This window comes from Pecten maximus, chromosome 19 (genome assembly GCF_902652985.1).
Source record: "Pecten maximus chromosome 19, xPecMax1.1, whole genome shotgun sequence".
In the NCBI taxonomy this organism is placed as follows: Eukaryota; Metazoa; Mollusca; class Bivalvia; order Pectinida; family Pectinidae; genus Pecten; species Pecten maximus.
In genome coordinates, this window is record NC_047033.1 from 9,185,219 (window position 1) to 9,207,087 (window position 21,869).

The 21,869-nt window shown below is 33.5% G+C and overlaps 2 protein-coding genes across 2 annotated transcripts in view; both read left to right on the forward strand.

Annotated features, from left to right (window-relative positions):
- Positions 1-128: 128 nt before the first annotated feature.
- On the forward strand, positions 129-9,070 carry LOC117318143 (vacuolar protein-sorting-associated protein 25-like). Its single transcript, XM_033873161.1, has 6 exons — positions 129-202; positions 4,780-4,925; positions 5,374-5,427; positions 5,895-5,986; positions 6,563-6,638; positions 7,329-9,070. The coding sequence occupies exons 1-6, from the start codon at positions 153-155 to the stop codon at positions 7,439-7,441; spliced, it is 531 nt and encodes a 176-aa protein (XP_033729052.1). The 5' UTR covers positions 129-152; the 3' UTR covers positions 7,442-9,070.
- A 6,102-nt stretch (positions 9,071-15,172) lies between these two features.
- Positions 15,173-21,869, forward strand: part of LOC117317258 (TGF-beta receptor type-1-like) — a 32,036-nt gene continuing 25,339 nt past the window's right edge. Inside the window, exon 1 of the mRNA XM_033871992.1 lies at positions 15,173-15,298. Within this exon, the coding sequence (XP_033727883.1) occupies positions 15,217-15,298 (82 nt within the window). The 5' untranslated portion in view covers positions 15,173-15,216. The remainder of the gene's footprint in view (positions 15,299-21,869) is intronic.

Here is a 21,869-nt window from a genome sequence, read left to right on the forward strand (position 1 = left end):
AAGTAAACAAAATTGGTTTACGTCAGAAAATTATAACAATAACGAAACATCTTATATATTTGATTATATTGATTGATTATAGATTAAATTTTGTTTGAATTTATCTATTTTAGTGATCTATTTTTAACGTTGACAGCGACATCTTCGCTAACATGGCGGACATAGACTGGCCATGGCAATACCAATTTCCTCCTTTCTTTACGTAAGTTGGTATTTCCTTGATCACTTCAATGCATTTGATCATGTCAATTTGTGCTTTATCTTCGGCTCGTACGCATGTCCAAGCACGATGTAAATACATATTGATTAAGTAGCCTATAGGTGTCGGTCAGAGTCGGAGAGGTAATTACATCCTGTGAAAAAGTAATCTCAGATCGATGTACTACATGTAATGTTGGTCAGATGCACGGCCAGACTGAGCTTCGAATCTCAGAACACTATAGCCGGATGCTCTGCCAATTGAGTTACCTGGTAGTCGGCGTTCAACCGACTCTAGTTCCACAGTACAGTATGATGTGAGCAATCCAACTATACATATATACATGCAGCTTCAGTTGTGTCAGTGTGGATTAAAAAGTTTAAAAAATCTCTGTGGTATACTGTTGTGGATGGTTGGTGTTCAGACTCCTTGAGAGAATCTCGGGAGAACGGCTGTCCACGAATAGTGATGGTAACATGCTTCAAATGTCAAATATATATGAATTATGATGTCAGAAACAAATGTTGGTAGCTAGGTAAACATCCATGCAAACCGTATAAGGAATCAATGGTTGTGTCCTCTGATGTTGGTTCCTGTTGGTATACATGGATTTCCATACCATACTCAGGATTCTCTGTCGGTATGAGTGTTGCTGATGGATGCCACAAATCCTTACTACATGTACATGTATAATTAGGCACTGTTAGGCCCTCGAGCCTAACGTCCGGACATTTGGCTCAATAGTTAAAGCGGAAGTTCCTGGGTTTGATTTCCGGTGCGATCACAACAATGGCATCGTAGACAAATGGATTTTTCTGCCCTATCTGGTGATGACTGTCCTTGTCCAATGCATGGATCACCATCAGAAATGACTTATGGTAGCTACTGTAAGTTGAAACGGGTCTGATCTCGGAGAGATAAAAAGGACCTCAAAATTAAGATAGGGAGCTGGTCATAGTAAAATTAGTCAGAGTTAGGCCCTCAAGTCTAACGTCCAAACTTTTGGCTCAATGGTTAGAATGCTTGCCTAACCAAGCAGGAGGTCCTGGGTTCAATTTCTGGTCCGGTCACAACAATACATTATTCAGCTAGCTAATTATATATATATAAAGGTCTCTAGATCTGGCTATTTGTTTGGTTCTGACACCAACCTACCTTTAGCAACGTTTTTTCCAATTTTCCAGATTTTGTCTTAGTCTGGTGAAGTTTAAAATAGCATGGTTCTGAGACAGTGTATTTCTTCATGATGTTACCATCTGGTTCAAAAGCTGAACAGAATTGGTTAGTAATTATAAGAATGTGGGCGTTTTTGGATGCATCTGAATATGTTATTCCATCTAGTCCTTCAAGGAGCCACTTCCGACTTTGAAGTATACACTGAAGGTTCTTTTTCGGCATAGCCGTCTAATTTTGTTTTGGCCCCGGATATGACGCGACAGGTGGCGTTACTGGTCAAGATGAAATAAGTGATCGGTCAATGTAGCGGTCAATGCAACATGCAGATATACAGTTAAGAACGAAGCAAAGTTAAAGGAACCTCACGGTAAACCAATATTTATTTTGTATTTTTTATCATATTATTGGGTATATCTTTTAAAAAAATAACCTTCTGAACAATAACCATTCAAATTCGATGATGTATGTACATAAAAACATCAATTATCAATTATTAAAAGGTTATCACAATTCGCTGATCAACAATCTGAATATGCAAAAATTTTGTGACATATACGATAAACGCATGCGCACAACAAACTAAAACACATGGAAACAAAAATGGCTTCCAATGTGAATCGACTGCGGTTGAAAACGATAACAGCTTCCGCAATGAAGAGAATAATAGGAAAATGGGTCAAACACAATCCTAGAATTAAACTTGGGAAGCAGTACAATAGACTGTAATAGTTCAAACATTAAAACAGCAGTAATACGGACGCTGCTCGTATTCTGCTTGATTGTTTGATAGTAGGTCATGACAATCTCGGTAATATTTACACAAGCTCGGTAAGATTTCCACAATCTCTGTAATATTTACACAAACTCGGTAATATTAACACAAACTCGGTAATAGTTCCACAAACTCGGTAATATTTATACAGTCTGTACCAGTACATCGCTACATGTACTGTCACTATACTATATGAACAATGTTTACACTTATTTACACATAAATATGTGTGCCGTAATATATATATACAGAACGTGTTATTTAACATTTAAACCACTGTATAATATCGTTATCCAACTAACCCAGATGGAATATAGATATCGCCTTGTAAACTATCGTGTGTTTGTGCTGCCACAATTTCAAAACAGTCACGTAATGATTTAAAAATAATTTCCACGCTAAATTTAGAGGGGGATTCCCAACTAAATCGAGTGGTCAAGCCGGACATAGGGATTGACTGTGAACATTGGGACAGCACAGAAACATAACTGGAAAGGAACAAAACGCATACATTCAGTGAAAATTGCAACGTTTTTACCGTGATGTCCCTTTTAAATTGAATGCAAGCTGAATAAGTGGATGCATCTATTCAAATGACACATTTGCAGTCTTATTATCACCAAAAATGATTCAAACTGATATAATTTTGTTATCCGTGCTGAAACTGCGCATTTATTAATTACAATGTAGTTCGTTAACTTATTTCACCAGTAGTTTTACATTATAACCACCAGCATTAAAACTATGCCGTTTATCTTTTTTAAAGATATTTCTTGTTTAATTTGATATTTTCAAGGAAGGACTATTGAAGTCAAGATTTCTTGTCTATAGCCTAAGTAAAAACTTTTTTATAAACTAAGAAATGAGATCTCCCCTCCTATATATTGTATCTATATAATTCAGCTAGCTAATTTAAGGTTTTCTGGCTAATGATCTGGTTTTGACGCCAACCGATGCCTGTCATATAAGTTTCTCGTTCTTACATTGTTGGAGTACCCTATCTTTCTAGCATGTCAGCAGAAACACATTACATGTTGTAATTTTTAGGCCTTACGTCTTTATTTCCAAAAAGGGAGACAAACTGTGTTGGCTCTCAGACTGGTCCTTTTTATACGCCCGTCGAAAGACGGGACGTATTATGTTATCATGTTGGCGGGCGGGTGGGCGGGCACATATGGACCATAACTCCAATACTACTTGACCCAGGCTCTCCATACTTGACACAAATAATGTCAAATATACATCTTGATGAGCCGGAGTGTCACATACCAAAATCATGCCCCTTACCCCCGTATTTGCTGAGTTATTCTCCTTTGATGATTTTACTTGTCTGGACCATAACTCCAATACTACCTGACCCTGGCTCTCCATACTTAACACAAATATACATCTTGATGAGCTGGAGTGTCGCATACCAAAATCATGCCCCTTACCCCCTTATTTGTGGAGTTATTCCCCTTTGATGATTTTACTTAGGGCACATATGGTGTCCGGACCATATCTCCAGTACAACTCGACCCAGGCTCTCCATACTTGACACAAATATACATCTTGATGAGCCGGAGTGTCACATACCAAAATCATGCCCCTTACCCCCGTATTTGCTGAGTTATTCCCCTTTGATGATTTTACTTGTCCAGACCATAACTCCAATACTACCTGACCCTGGCTCTCCATACTTGACACAAATATACATCTTGATGAGCCGGAGTGTCGCATACCAAAAGCATGCGCCTTACCCCCTTATTTGTGGAGTTATTCCCCTTTGATGATTTTACTTCGGGCACATATGGTGTTGAGCTCTCCATACTTAACACAAATATACATCTAGATGAGCCAGAGTGCCACATACCAAAATTATGCCCCTTACCCCCTTATTAGCGGAGTTATTGCCCTTTGATGATTTTACTTATCCGGACCATAACTTCAATACTACCCGACCCAGGCTTTGTATATTCTGTATATAAACATGTGAACTAATTTTTGTGTTGTTGTATCTAAACCAAGGTTTCCCATATTTGCAACATATATACATCTCATCATTTAAAGTTGCCCTTCAGTTTCAACTACACACCATTATGTGTATCAATATCTTCTTCCAACTTTCCAACAATGATACTTCATTTTAAAGCATTACAACCTGTGAAACTACCCCCTTCCAAGTGTCAAATATTGCGGCGGGCGTATGTTGTGGCCCTCCAACGGGCCCTTGTTGTAAAATACAATCTAATTTGGGGCATAACTTTTGGACAGTTAAAGATATCTTGAAGAAATTGAAAACAGAGATCATACATTGTGAAGATGATGTTAAATCAGGTCACTGCAACCTTCATTTAAAGGTCAATTGAGTGCAAAAATGTTGTTACAGTCTTTTCCAAAGTATAACTTTTGAACAGTTACAATATCTTTAAATAAACCTAGCCTTGATGAAACTGAAACATAGATAAAATCATATGGCATCACTCATTATATTAGCCCAAAGGCACTGGCTGTGCAGTGTACTATTATAATCTGGTTATTTTGTGCATGACCTTCATTGATCATTTCATTAATAGAAGGAAAAGGAGATTGAGACATGTTTCTGTTTACAAAAACAAATCTTTAATTTTCTATTTTTCTTTACCACATGCAGGATCCAGCCTAACCTGGAAACTAGGAAGAAACAAATTGAAGCTTGGTGTTCCTTTGTCTTATCATACACACGCCAGCAGAAAACCTACAGCATCGATGTTACAGAGTCGCAGAACTCACCACTCTTTAACAATAAAGCCATCAACCGTATCCTTGGCTGACATTCTGTACAGTGGCAGCTCCGCTGTTGTCAGATTATTTTTGTGGAACCGAAGTGGCAATGAGGATAGACTTAAAGGATACTGTATTAAATTCTAACTAACTTCAATGTACACTGTATAGTAAAATATACAGGGAGTGGGGGATCCTTTCCATTGTATAGTGTTATTTCTGTGTTCCATCAGTTTCTAAAATTAGTAACGTATGTCGTATGATCATACTGGATCTATTACTTCAGGTCAAGTGGCCTTATATTTACGTGCTTGGTTATTATAATATCCCAAGTACATGTATTTTAATATTTTTCACTGGGAATTAGAATATTTTAATAAGCAAGTTCCAATTCATCTATCATGTGTATTCTGTATAATAGAAATTTTAGGTAGTGAATAAACTAATTATTTTATAATTACAATTATATCTTAACTGTAAAAAGGCAAGTTATCTATGGATGGTATCCTTACTGTACTGGAGGAACTGAGGAAAACTGGTATGGTTTTGATATGTCTGTTTAATTATGTCATCATGTTAATCATTGCAGACAGTAAGACTTTGAGTCTTTGAGTTGTAGGCTCAAATTTTACTGAATTGTATATTTTATTATATACAATCAGACTTTGTTTTAAACTCAAACTTCAGGTTATCTGTGCATTTAAGTTACACGAGTTGCAGAGTTTGGTATGATATCTTATATCGGATGTTTGATGTTTTTAGATGAAAAAGATATATACCTTAGGAGAGTATACATGATTACAAAATTCAACAGGTAGATTATATTTTCAGTGATTGGATTTATTTTATATCAATTGAACATTGCTCTTGATACATTATACAAAACAGGAGATTACCTCAATCAAAGTCATTAAGTGTAAATATTTATAAAACATTTTGTCATTAGCCATTGGTCAGATCTGATATTGTGTGAAGGATGTGTCTGTATGTCTCGTTTGTTTTCAGGACACCTGGAGTGGACTGACAACAAGACAAGGAAGCAATGCCTTGTGATGTGGAGAACACCAGAGGAATGGGGAAAACTTATTCACAGCTGGGTACGTAATGATAAGCATTTATTTTATTCCCACAACAGTAAAATCAGAAATATCCACAATATTGATTAGCATTGGGACTCCTCTAATCTTCAGGATGGCGCTTTGGACTGAAAAAAATCCTATACATATAACTGCTGTGTCATGTAGCCTGAGTTTCCTCTGGCCCTGACACCATGTCTGATGTAAACATTGTGTCAGGGCCAGAGGAAACTTGGACTATGTGTCCTGTTGCTGAGAATAACACCACAGTGGCCATGTGATTCTCTTCACTTGACCATCTAGGTGTGGAGCAGAAACATTCTAATTTTCAAAATACTGTAGTAAGTGAATAAGAAACTATAACTTTGCAATCCTTGAAGATTATTCATTTGTCAATGACAATGGGAAATTATCATGAAATTAACCCATACTTTTCAGAAATGATCATTTGACTTATAAGTATGCTTTGTATGAAAACCAGCTTTCAGTAACTAATGACATTTAATTACCTGTCTTCTATTACCTCCAAAATCATATATCATTATAACATGTAAGTTCTGGTAATGTTAATTGTAGCTTATGTTTTTTTTTTTTTAGATTTGTAGCCGCAGTATGAACAATACAGTGTGTACACTGTATGAGCTGACGGAAGGAGAGGACTCTGAAGGAACTGGTCAGTTTTATATCAGCTAATATATATCATATCTTCACAAGCGAAGGCTTCTGATTACGCTTCACTCCACATGGAATGAAACATAATCAGAAGCCTTGGCTAGCAAAGATGATATATCAGTGCATTCAGTACACCCTTGAGCTTATGTTTTTGACTCCCCTAAAGTGAGATTTGCATGACTCTTGGGTTTGAAAAGACACATCTACAATTGACGTATGTCTTGACCCTCTCAGATTTAGAAATAGTGATTTGACTTCTGAATAGGGTTTGGATGCCTCATATATTTTGTAAGATTTTAAGATAATGTGATAAAGATGAAAAACTCCTTCTTATGGGAGCAATATCAGGAATGCAGGTCTATATATTATAAAACTGTTTTAGTATCAAAACAAGTGTACTTACCATTCAAATTGCATCTTATTCCATAATTTTCACCATTATAGTGTCATAAATAATGCATCTTTGTTTAAACATCGTATTGCACTCTCACCACATGTATCCTCAACTCTGATTGGCTGAAATAATGTGATGTCACATAACATTTGCACAACCATGCAATACAACGTAGAGGCTAGCTTAATTTGAAGGGTTATGACTTTTGATCAAACTAAAAGGTCAAAAATCAAGGTAACAAGATTTTTTCATAATCTGAAGCAAAAACTTTTTAAAGATAATTCATTATTGTTTCAGATTTTCATGGATTAGAGAACTGGTTGCTTATACGTGCCCTCAAATCACTGGAAAATCAACAGCTTGCTGAACTCATGTCCTTTGATGGAAGTGATGGTGTCAAGTTCTTCTGAGCTGTTATGGACTTGGGGTTTGAACAAGGGGCAGAAAATGAGCATGCATATTTGTGAAAAGGAAGATATGAAAAAATGTTAATGTTCCTGTTGGTAGAGTCCAAATATTGTCTTTACGTTAGAGTTATATAATTATAAAAACAGATGTATCATTATATTCAATAGATAGAACAGCAACCATCTAACCATAGACTCTACAATTCTGTATGAAATATACATCTATAATGATGCCTTGATCCTTATTGTTATCATCTCACAAATGACTTCTGAAGTTGTTATAGGTCAAAAGTTAAGTAGAGCAAACTTTGATATTAGTCTATATAAATTAGGAATTTAGAACCATGTAAATCTCTTGAGGATGTTGCACTGTATTATGAAATACATGTTTTTGTATATTTCAATATCTACATAATAATGACCTCCTTCATCTAGTCGAAGATAATTTCATCGGAGAGTGCTAGAGTGGCACTAGGACAGACTAATATTGTAAGGATAAGATGCATTTGAAATATAAATCTGATGAAAGGAATAAATATTTTGAGGAAGATAGTTCGAATTAGAGATTGTCTATGGGAAGAAAGAATTTTTTCATAAGAAAGAATGTTTGCAAGAGTGAGAGTCTGAGGCAACATGCAATATTGCATGTCATCATAAATGGTACTGTACTTATTTTGATAATAAATTTCTTGAGAGAAATCATTACATTTAGATATGATGGATGTAGCTAAATACTATATTAATAAATAAGAATATGATTAGTTTCTTAATAAGACCTTTGTAATTAGCTTCTTGAGAGGAAGAATTTTGTGTGGTAGTTTTACAAAAAGAAAAGAAAAAAATGAAATTCTTCTGGTGTGCTGATTTTGCTGAAAGACATTTTAGATTACATGTATGACATTATCAATTGCATAGAAGACAGTGGATATAAATGAAAATAATGACAGAGAGGGTTAATGAGAGTCTGAGGTAGCCTGCTCAGCATAAATATTTGCATATTTTCTGATTATGTTAATAAAGGAATTTGGCATGTTTCCATTTCCTAGTATGTTTCTGTGTGTATCAATGTTGTATGGATTGGATTAAAGGGCCATTCATCATGTAACTTTAGTATACAGTCAAATCTGTCATATGTGACCTTCCAAGGGAGACAAAAATAAAGGTCACATATGACAAGGGATCTCTAAATCCAGGTTCAGGTAACTAGTATATAGATAACATTGTAAGGGAAAATATGGTCACATATATGAGAGGGAGTCGCTTAATTCAGGTGGTCACTAAGGCAGGTTTGACTGTATATTTAACCCTGGTAAATACTAGCCACAATACACTGCTCAGCTAAAGAGATCTCCTCTTTAGCTCAATCGGTTGAGCATAAGATATAAGCCAGAAGTCTTGGGTTCGATCCCTAGCGGAGGCAGTGATTTTTTAATGATCATGCACTTTGTTACATAAATCACATGAGTGTTGGATTTTTAAGCTCAGGTTTTCAGTGACCATACTCTGTCACCTTCATCAGAGTCAAATAAATAGTCCAGTGAATCATATATACAGTCGAACCCACTTAATTTGAAATCGGATATATTGAAATATTGTTTAATTTGAAGTGAAATAAAACCCCCATCCAAATGCTTTCTTTGTTTCATCGGTTATTTTGAAATCGCTTTATTTGAAATATCGCTTTATTTGAAAGGAAATTATTGCCCCCGGCAATACTAAACCGTTGTTTATGTATCGCTTAAATTGAAAGTCGCCACGACTGGCTTCGATTACCGGCCATTACGGTACATGTGGCCGATCAATAGACAGGTTAAAATGAAATTCTGATTTACACAATACAAATAAATTGTGACTTTTAATCATTAAATGCGTTCGATATGAGCATGAATCTGTATTTGTTTACGAGTAGGAACACAGCTTATTTTGGCTTCTGCTACATATATACATCGAAATTGATCTCATTTAACTACATGCGAGACAATTACAAACGACGAGGCCATTCTTAGGGATTTGACAGACAATGATAACAACGTAACCAGGACATTGATATTGACAACGACCCTCAAACAATTCGTGAAAATCCATCTATCACCGACGCGCATGTCCGATTTCAGACGGTAGTTTCTTGGAACGTAGCCCGGATGTATCGGAAACTGTTCTCACATGTGTCCGCAAACTAAACATAAACAAACACAAGCATCAGTCGAATACTTCTCCCGTCGAATTAACCATTATTTCTAATAAACTGTGGTGTGTTGTTTGATGTAGCGACTGAAATATGTCGGCAAAAGGCTGGATCCCGGTTATATAGAAAACCGGTTAATTTGAAGTATTTTTCCATTCCCCGAGCATTTCAATATAACCGGGTTCGACTGTATGTCCAATACTTACCAACCTGAAGAACATGTTTCATGATAATTGTAATTCCTGAGAAGATGGCATCTTCATGTATTATGATTTGCACGAATTGGCGGATATGCAGGCACACTCAATATCTTGAAGTGTCATGAAAAATCTTCAAACTTTTACCACAAAAGCTCAGACAACCATTATATTAGACCTTCGCACCACTAGAGAAGATGTAAATTTTTCATGATATTGGTCTCTGCAGTGCTTTTATTAGACTAGATTACCTCCCTGTCATAGTTTTTCTACTCTCTGCTAGGCTTTGCGACAAATTAGTGAGTGCAGCCTAGCGAAGGTAATCCAGTCTTATGCTTTTATTGGCTTGTTAATCATTTACATTGTATCTTGTGTTTTTACTTCAAAACAATTGAAAGAAGAAATTTTTCATGAATCACTGTTTAAGCCATGTACAAGTGTTCTAACTGTAAGTGTGTGTAAAATTGATGTTCTTTGTCTAATTTATTACAGTGTAGTTGTTAATTACTGAATGTATTACGGAAGTGAATGGCCTAGAATTGTACATAAACTTATTATTATATATATAATAATATGCTTTTATGATATATAAACTGCATCAAACAATGTGTTTCCTACATAATTATGTGAAATGTAAATAAACTTATATAATTAAATGCACTCGTCTTTTACATGTCTTGAAACTATAAAACAGCTGTCATATACAGTAAAAACCTGACTTAACTGGCATCCGACCTTAAAGACATCCTGTAATATACAGTAAAACCTGACTTTACTGACACCTGACTTTAAGGACATCCTGTAATATACAGTAAAACCTGACTTTACTGACACCTGACTTTAATGACACCTGACTTTAAGGACATCCTGTAATATACAGTAAAACCTGACTTTAATGACACCTGTCTTTAAGGACATCCTGTAATATACAGTAAAACCTGACTTTACTGACACCTGACTTTAAGGACATCCTGTAATATACAGTAAAACCTGACTTTACGGACACCTGACTTTAATGACATCCTGTAATATACAGTAAAACCTGTCTTTACTGACACCTGACTTTAAGGACATCCTGTAATATACAGTAAAACATGACTTTACTGACACCTGACTTTAATGACATCCAGTAATATATAGTGGAACCTGACTTTACTGACACCTGACTTTAAGGACATCCTGTAATATACATTAAAACCTGACTTTACTGACACCTGACTTCAAGGACATCCTGTAATATACAGTAAAACCTGACTTTAATGACATCCTGTAATATATAGTGGAACCTGACTTTACTGACACCTGACTCTAATGACATTCTTTGATATGCAGTAAAACCTGACTTTAAAGACATCCTGTAATATACAGTAAAACCTGACTTTACTGACACCTGACTTTAAGGACATCCTATAATATACAGTAAAATCTGTCTTTACTGACACCTGACTTTAATGACATCCTGTAATATACAGTAAAACCTGACTTTACTGACACCTGACTTTAATGACATCCTGTAATATATAGTGGAACCTGACTTTACTGACACCTGACTTTAAGGACATCCTGTAATATACATTAAAACCTGACTTTACTGACACCTGACTTCAAGGACATCCTGTAATATACAGTAAAACCTGACTTTAATGACACCTGACTTTAAGGACATCCTGTAATATACAGTAAAACCTGACTTTACTGACATCCTGTAATATACAGTGGAACCTGACTTTACTGACACCTGACTTTAATGACATCCTGTAATATACAGTAAAACATGACTTTACTGACACCTGACTTTAAGGACATCCTGTAATATACAGTAAAACCTGACTTTAATGACACCTGACTTTAAGGACATCCTGTAATATACAGTAAAACCTGACTTTACTGACATCCTGTAATATACAGTGGAACCTGACTTTACCGACACCTGACTTTAAGGACATCCTGTAATATACAGTAAAACCTCACTTTACTGACACCTGACTTTAAGGACATCCTGTAATATACAGTAAAACCTGACTTTACTGACACCTGACTTTAAGGACATCCTGTAATATACAGTAAAACCTGACTTTACTGACACCTGACTTTAAGGACATCCTGTAATATACAGTAAAACCTGACTTTAATGACATCCTGTAATATACAGTAAAACCTGACTTTACTGACACCTGACTTTAAGGACATCCTGTAATATACAGTAAAAACTGACTTTACAGACACCTGACTTCAAGGACATCCTGTAATATACAATGAAACCTGACTTTACAGACACCTGACTTCAAGGACATCCTGTAATATACAATGAAACTGGACTTTTAAGACATCTTGTAATTATACAGTAATTTTTTTAAGGACATCCTGCGATACCTGACTAATGCATTCTTGGTTTCCATGACTACAGAAAATTGCCATACAATTAAATGCTTCAGTCCTTCTTCATTTTGAAGTTGTTTTATCAGATTCTTCACAAATATGTCGTGTTATTAGGGTTTATTTGATTAGATTACTGTTTCTGAAGCCTTCTTTGTTATGAATATATAAAATGATTCTTTTAAATTAAGAAATTCACACGTTCTTGATTCTTTTAAGATGCATGTATTGAAGGTACATGTAGACTACAAGTTTAGTTTAGGTGATCCTCAAAGGTGCCATAAGTGAGTCACTGGGTGCTGTTTTATGTGAGTTATAAGTCACTCAAATCAACCTTTGTATTGTTATAAGTGTTAGTAATACTGGTAGTGAATTGTTTAATGATTTTAGATAAAGGCCCATTATATAGTCACTGATATTGTAATCTGTATACTGTACTAGACTCTGAAAGGTAAAAGAGTGATAGAAATTAATACCAATATTGTGCCAGGATAAGTTTCTTCTCCTAATTCATCAATGATACCCAGGAGCATGTTTATTTTATGTCTTGTTCTCAAAGTGAAGATTGGGGTAGACACAAGGAGTCCAATCAGGTAACATCTAATACCAACTCATTGGCATTAGTGCAGAATAGCTCAAGAAGAGATTACAGTATGACATGATAATTTATCAATTTGATTTGTCATAGTTGATAGGAACTCATTAATTACACTATATTGTTCATATGTTAGACCAATTTTAGAATATTCAGATACTGTTTGGGATAATTGTACTACTGCAGAGTCGAAATTACTTGAATCAATTCAAATTGAAGCAATGAAAATAATAACTGGGTTAAGAAGTGGAACATCTCATCATAAACTTTACATTGAAACTAATTTAGAACCACTTATTGAAAGACGTCGCAAACATAAACTTATCCTAATGTATAAAATATTGAACAAAATGACTCCTGAATATTTATTAGATATTGTTAGACCCTATATTAACAATAATGCTCCACATCATAACCTTAGAAATCATAGATTCTTTAATATTCCTCGATGCAGAACAAACTTGTATGATAACAGCTACTTCATTGATGTCATGAAAATTTGGAACTCCCTTGAAACAGACTTAACTAGTGCTCCTTCACTGACTATTTTTAAATCTAAATTGAATAGAAATAGGCCTTTAAACACTGATACTACTCACTTATTTAAACTTTGCTCACCTAGAAAATTAAATATCACTCTTTGCCAATTAAGAAACTCTGCTAGCAACTTAAATTATCACAGATTAATAGATCATCTAATTCCAAATTCAGCCTGTTCCTGTGGTTATTACTCTGAGGATCTAGACCATTACTTCTTCTATTGTCCAAATTACAACCATATAAGGCACTTTATACATGACATATTTATACAAGTTGGTTTTATAGATATTAACTTACTAACATGTGGTAACTATGAACTTTCACTTGATCTTAACAAATTTGTTTTAAGTAATGTAGAAAGATTTATAACTAATTCGAGAAGGTTTTAATTCTCATTGAATCAATCAATTATATAATATTTCATTAATATGTATGTATATCATTATCATTGTTCAATAAAATACTCATCTTTCTCAATGTCAGGTAGGTGAAGCGCTTTTGCTCTACAAAATTTTGTATAATTATCTATTTTTTATATATATATATATATAATGTTTACGTCTACACTGTATAAATAAAAATATTTCCTGAACTTTTAATACTTTTCAACTAGAAATTATTCCATTAAACTATGAAAAACTACTTAAACTATTACAATGATGTGTGTATGATTGTATGAGTGTATGTTCAAATGTTATAAATAACCCTAATTATATAGCTCTATTGTTCAAGTTGTCTAGAAAAATGCTATCAATATTATATTATCAAAATGTCATTTACATATGTATGTGGGAGAAGACTGATATAGGCTAAGCCTGTTGTCAAATCCCTTTGTACTATAAGATCTTGTATAATAAAATTTGTTGAAATGAAATTTGTCATAGTTTTTATGAACTTTGATTTGCAGAATCGGGCCCAGTTTTGTAATAATATTTCACAATGACAGTGTTATATATTATAATAACAATGTCATTTAAAAATTAAATAGGTCTCTGTTAATATTTACTTTCTCCGCACTCACACACACAAAGAAATCTTAAGGGGAGCTGATTCTGCAGTTTTAATCTACAGAACAATGTGACGGACTAATAAGGGGAGGTAACTCATTTCATGTGATAAAAATAATGTGTTGTTCATGGTAAGGTAATGTTTCTATTCTTCCACAATCTGATATTTATCATAATAAATCACTGCAAGAAATGTTATATGATTTCATTTATGACAAAATGGTCTCTTTGGGAAAAATATTAAGATTTCCACATATTGTCGTAATATTGTCTCCAAAAATACAAATTCTTACATGTTACATTCTTAATGTTTCTCAGTCAGTGAAGCATTCTTGTTGTAACTACTAAACTTTTACACAGAATTGTTGCAATAAAGCAAAGGATGGCACAGAAACAACTGGCACCCATGTCAATTTTCATGACAATCGAGTCATCATGCATTTCCTGACCATGTCTATCACCCTAAATTGATTGATTAATGTCCTTGTTCTGGTTATAACCGAGCCTAGGACCCAGATGTTGCGATTGTATCACCCTAAAGGACCCTTGACCTACTTATAAATATGCCCAGACGATTTTCCTTCATGTGCCCCCTGATAATATATTCATACGCGTCAGTCTGATTACCTTTATTCTCCGAAAACAAATCTCGGGTTTTATCCTGTAAACGAACTGAATGCCTCCGAACAGAATAATTTACTTTTAAGCATAAAACAAGTTTTATTGCTACATTAAAATATTTTAGCAATAACTAAGCGATTACGCACATTTTCTCGTCCTTATATATGAAATACTATAGCACATTGGTTGTAATATTTGTCATGTAAACAGAGAACTATTTTTCAGCGGATGTATATCCTGTGTTATTTTTTTAATGGATGCGGCCGAAGAAAATGGATATTTGTTATGTTATTTTGCCCTTGTTATTAATCGTTTCTTGTGGTTTTGATATCACAACAGGTACAGTATTGCTTGTTTTTGTAACATTAATGGTGTTGTCCGATTATGTACATTATTAATCAGGTAAAATTGGGTCGAAAATTATCGAACTCCGGAGAGTGTTTGGTCACAGGGGTGTTTGGTGATAATATTTCGTATTCAGATGTACATAACGTTACATGTCATAATCACAGTACATATGTAATGCTAAATATCATTCTGGTGATTGAAACGGATTATTTTCTTTTATATGAAAGTTTTGCACTGAATAAAATGAGCTGTACAATATACTGTAGATTTCCGGGCGGCCGAATTAATGATCATCATAAACATGTACAATGTCCGATCGAGATCGCTCCACCGATCGCGATCAAGTTAAAAGATATGATCTCTCTAGCCGAGCAGTATATTGCAGCTAGCTATAGTATTTAGCAGTGTTACATACTCCCTCTCCAAGAAAGAACTCGTCCTCGAGTTTTCAAGGCGTATCAACGATGCCTGTGGAGGCTGAAAATTTCCCCAGTTCCCTACACAAGCACCACAAGTAATAGAGTGCATGATTAATTAAATTTAATTCACTGCCTCTGCTTGGGATCGAGCCAGGGACCTCTGGCTTACTAGTCTTACGTTCAACCGATCGAGCTAAAGAGAAGATCTCTCTAGCTGAGCAATATATTTGCAGCTTGTATTTACCATAGTCCTATAATATAAGACTTTGAAGGTTCATATCATGTTTTTACGTTTATTATCGGATATTTACATCGGCTTGACTTTTTACTCAAATACACTCAAATATACTCAAATACACTCAAATACACATAAAATATACTCAAATACACAAAAATATACTCAAATACAAATGTATTTCACACACATAACCTTATTTTGTGCGTAACATGGTCGATCTTGGTGATTCTTACGAACTATGATACCGGCCGGGGTCGGTTGGGATATTTAGGCTTTGCCGAAATTGACTTGGAATTATCGAAACGTTGGGAAATGGGACTTATTTGAGCATTGTTTTCAGAGAACAGAGCCAAATATTGTTCTGAAATGCCCAACTGTATCATATGCAAAACATTAGGGGTTTATTTGACCGAGAAGTAGTTTAAATCAATGTTTTAATCATTCGCGATTCGCGGCCCGATTGTCGTCAGAGTTGAATTACAGAAATGGCCGATAATGGACCCGAAATCGATATTTTCATAAGAGAATGGACTCAATATGGTATTCTTTGATGTCTATAGAGGTCATATGTAAAATATCTTAGATTAATTTTCACTAGAAGTATTTTGAAATAATTGTCAAAAAATCTGATTTACGACCCCATTGCCGTCAGAGTTGAATTGTCGAAATGGTCGATAACGGACCTGAAATCAATATTTTTATGATATAATGGACCCAAAATAGTATTCTTTGGTATATATAGAGGTCACATGTAAAATATTTTTCATTTATTTTCTCAAGAAGTATTTTAAAATGATAATCAAAATACCCCATTCACGAACCAATTTTTGTTTACGCATTGGGCGCGAATAAAATAAAAAGGAGCAGGAAAACTGAAATCCGGATTATCTACTCACAAATGCGAAAATACTCATACTAGATAGTTATAATTAATATTTATTGCAAGAATTTTTATACTGTGTTTGATTCTCTGTATAAAATTGTTGTCAAATTTGTGGTATTTTGTAAAACAATTCATTTTTATTGAATTTTTTCCCCCTCACAAATCCATATTTCAATCTTTGAGTAATTAATTCATGGAAAATTGAAGTCAAGGCAATGAATTAATATTTTCCTTAGTAATTTTTCGATAAACTGTAAAAAAGTTTCCAGATGACTTTTTGTGCCATGCTGTCATAAAATTTCAGTTATAATTTTAAAATTAAATTACATGTAGTATGTTCATATTGATAGCCAAGTTGTCAATATCCACAAAGCGAGTGTAGTCTACTGTAATCTCAATCACTGAGTGGATAGCATTACATATGAATATTACTGTAAAATACCTGTAGTATGAAGAGATATGTGACCAACTTTAGAATGAATGATATCAAATTTAGATTATATTTCAAGAGCAATAGGTGGATTATTAGAAATGACTTCCAAATGAAATCAACATATCCGTGTAACTTTAGCAGGATTTCATCATTGTTTAAAATCAGACTTTAAAAAATCATCATATATAATCATAAACCATCAGCTGTATAACAATTAAGAGATTCCAGGGGATCTTGGCGTCCACCATTGAGATTGATCTCTTTTCTACTTTTCCCTTCTTTCCCCTATTACTTATTATTCATTTGATTATATCGGAAACCTACATTTGAATTCTAAGATAGATCTTAAGAAAAAACTTTTGGAAATGTATCAATAACAGATTAAACTGTTGAAACTGATGGTGGGCTGGCTGGCTTAAAGCCATTTTATTTTCCTGATCAGACTAGAAGATAGATAGGAATTGTTGATGTACTTCCATCTGATGATGGCAAAAAATCTTTATTCCATGTAGATTTTCATTTTTTGTATAAATAAATACTTAAAACATTTGACCTTTTTTTAAGTTTTAGGAAATACTACTTGTAACTAAGTGTGTTACTAGTGACGGTATGATGATTGGATATATAATCTATTAACTAGTGATGGTATGATGATTGGATATAATCTATTAACTAGTCCTTTAACATTAACTGATCTGATATTAGTTTTTTGGTTGCTTTCGGGTCCTTTGATCACTGTGTTAAGTCCCTGAGCATCATTCAAGTATCCTAGGATAAAACAACTATTATTGGTTTTTGCTATACAGCATCCATCTCTTAATTTATTTCGAGAGATATTAATATCTTGTATCTTTTGTGCAATCCTAAATCATGTTGTAAAGATCTTCAATATTTATTACTTGTCATTTTCAGAAAAGTGTTTGTACTCTGTAGGATCATGCAGATATTGTTAGAAACATTTGAAATTAATCCCCAAACACATTATTGTAATGATTTCCTTATAATACATGTATACTGCATTGCTTTCCATTTAAATGTCGAAAGGAAATGAAAATCTTCTGGAACATTTTCTTTAGGGTGGTTACGCAAAACAATTGAAGTGATATAATACAACCAATATTATATGTAAGAATGTTGAAAGTCATATTGGTTGTGTTGTATAACTTCCATTTATGTTATTACCTTAACTTGGTGATGAGTAATTAGATTATGAGCATTATAATATGGCCATGGTTTACTACTTAATAAGATCAAGTTTCTGTGTGATATATTGTTTGGTTTTATTTACTGGACAATATTAATTTGCCACATTTTAGTTAGATTTTATAAATCACTCCACCCCCTCAACACTTTCACAGATATGTATGTTATTTCTACAATATTTGTAGATAAATTTTTCACACCTTGGGAGATGATTGACACGCCTGTGTAACTTACACTAATTGACCAGTGTATTGAAAGATTCCCCTTAAGGCTATAACTGAACTGTCCAGGTAATGAAAGGGTGTCACACCTGTGTTAGCAGGTGGAGAGAGAGGGAGAGATGGGGGAGGGGGTCCTATAACCTCCAATTTTTACCTGCGAAACAAGATTTAATTTCCTAAAAACTAATTAAACCAGATATAAAATGAATTATCTTAAACTGGTCATTTAACATCAGTATAAAAACTCAATTTTAAAGATGAGTATGAATTAAAAATATTGTATCAGGGACTCAGCTTGTTACTCTTCTTTTGCACCTCGCGCAATTAATATTAAGTACATCAAATATAACATAATTACATTAAAATATAACATTAGCAATAAGAACATAATTATAAGCTTTCTACAATTATAGCACATTTTACCAAAATAAGAATATATGTGATAAACTCATAATAAACCTTAATTTATATATAGTATATACCACAATATCCCAAAATTTGTTAATATAAAAAAGAAACAAAAACAACATTAAACTGATAAAAGAGGCATAATACAGGCAAAATATTTCATATAGATTCTATGGAGACCCTTAAATAGTTCAAGGAGAAATAAGTTTAGACCATCAGGTGTTGATTCATATGGGCTTCAAAATTTACTCTGTGATGATATGATTGAATATTATGGTCCATAAGATGGTTTTACCTCTTATATGTAAACCTCAAGGATTCTACTTCAAGTGCACTAAACATGTATGTTTAACGTTTTCCATAATTAGGTAAAGGCTTAACACATATCTTTGTTTTAACTTTTTAATTTCCTATCAAAAACAGAAATACACCAGGATTGTATATTAATATATATGTGTACATTTATATATTCAGATGATTGTTTTTCTGTGTGAAGTATAGGCATATCATCTAAAAACAAACTAAAAGCAAAAAAAAAAACAAAAAATGCAATACATGAATTTTATTCAATTTTATTTGAGAGGTTGCATTTTGCCTGAATATACTTATAATATGTATGCACATGTATATATATTTGCAAAAATCCTCTGTTCATGAAGTTGTAAAATCATCTGTTCATAAAGTTGTTAAATCATCTTTTTATTACTTTACAAAATCCTGGTGATATTCATTAAGATACTGAATACAGAAATTTATTATTTCTTATGGAAAAGTTCATCAGACAAGATAAAAAGAGATGTAATTATTAAGAATTGTAGTGAAAGCGATCTGAAAATGAAACATTTATACAATCTTTTATTTTAGTAACAATAGAAAATAAGAGCATTTTTAAAATAGATTGGTATAGAAAAGGATTTATATAGAAAAATGTAAAGTCAAAGAAAATAGCAATGGTAGATTTTACAGCTATACAGAATTAATAGAGAAATTCAATATTCATACTAACTTTCTCACTTATCAAAGTGTCAAAAGTGCTATAAAAAAGAATTTTTCCAAAGAAGAAATCTCCACTGAATTCATAAAACTATCTTACATACCTGCCAACTTAGATTTTTTTTCAAACAGAAAAGAGGAGCAAGATAATTTTATAACTGTCTGTGTAAAAATAATATAGAATCTACTGGAAAAGGAAAATGGGAAGTATTGTTTGATTTTGATGAAAATACATCTATAACACAACATGCCAGGAAAAGAGTCTTGTCTTTATCAGCTTTGAAAAATTACATCAAAGAAACATACCACACTCTAAGATATATTGCAACCAGTAAAGGGAAATCATCTGAACTTCTTTAATAAGGACTGGGAAATATGGGAAAGACTACTGGTCTATACAAAAATAATAAAAACGTTTAGAGGTTTCATTCTATTTTTGGAATTTCATATTTTATATGAAAATATACATTTGAAGAATGTGTATCCTATACTCAACTTAGGCTTGAGAAAATGCTGACCTGCTTTAGATTTCACAGGAAGGACTATAAAGTATTCATTTTATCAGTTATAGTCACAGTTTCTGTGCTAATGGCAATATAAATACAGTATACTATAAAACACACGTTAGCTTTTAGCTTCTACATTGTCCTTCATCTTTTGATCCAAATGACCCTGACCTCTCACCCAGAGTGACCTAGCTTTGTCTTGGTCAGAAGTTGGTCATGAACAATAAGTATGAAAGTTAAGGAACTACAATTGTATTGTGGATGGACAGACAAACAAACAAACAGACAGAGTGATTACTATAGGGCACCTGTATGGACCTGATTAAGAAAAACCATGTCATTCCTACATTAAAGGAAATATTAAGGAATTTTTCCTATTGGACTCAACACTAAGGGCTCCATAGGTCACAGAACACATTATATGAAGTCATAATTAATTTCCTTAAATTGGCGGCTTTACATGGCTCAAAGACAGCTCAGACCAAAGTTGGACAAAAACCTATCACTAATTTGAAAAAGAAGAAGGAAATTTGCCCATTAGATTTGAAGAAAATTAAAATATAAATAGTTTACAGATAATTGTGTTACAATATGCCATAAAAATAGATGAGACTGGACAAATGTTTTCGTTCATTCTAATAAAAATCTTGTCATTAATGCGTGAGAAAATGATAAAACACATTTTGATTTAAACATATTTTATTGTATCTTAATTTATACATGGGAATTGGGCACAAGTTATCAAACTTATATTAAGCCCTTTCCCTATATAATTTTACATACATATAATACATTTATTTTTACAAAATGACATATATTTACATATGAGAGAGAGAGAGACAGAGAGAGAGAGACAGAGAGAGAGTTATAATGAAGATATAATTTAAAAAAAAAAATCATTGACTATAGATTATCAAATAAATAAACAATTCCAATAAACTATTCCGATGCCGATAGCAGAAGTTCACACTATTCACTTTTCAAAACACTCTGATCTGCTGTTTCTAAAGTTCATCACATCCTGTGCCATGGTTAGCTCTCTCCGTTCGCTTCCTATGCCTCCTGAAAATTTGATTATCTTTTGCCATCAGCATCGGAATAGATATGATAAGCACACATAAATTTACACAGATATATATATAGAGAGAGATAAGGAGAATTAAAATCTATACAATAAAACACATGAACAATAGTGCATCAAACACAGTCATTAGTACATGTATTGTTATATTTTGAGTATAAGTGACACTTGGACAAG

Coding starts and splice junctions, on each gene's coding strand:
- LOC117318143 (XM_033873161.1), top strand. CDS start 153: ATGGCGGACATAGACTGGCCATGGCAATACCAATTTCCTCCTTTCTTT. Junction 4,926..5,373: donor TAACAATAAAGCCATCAACC/GTATCCTTGGCT, acceptor AACTGTAAAAAG/GCAAGTTATCTATGGATGGT. Junction 5,428..5,894: donor GGAGGAACTGAGGAAAACTG/GTATGGTTTTGA, acceptor GTTTGTTTTCAG/GACACCTGGAGTGGACTGAC.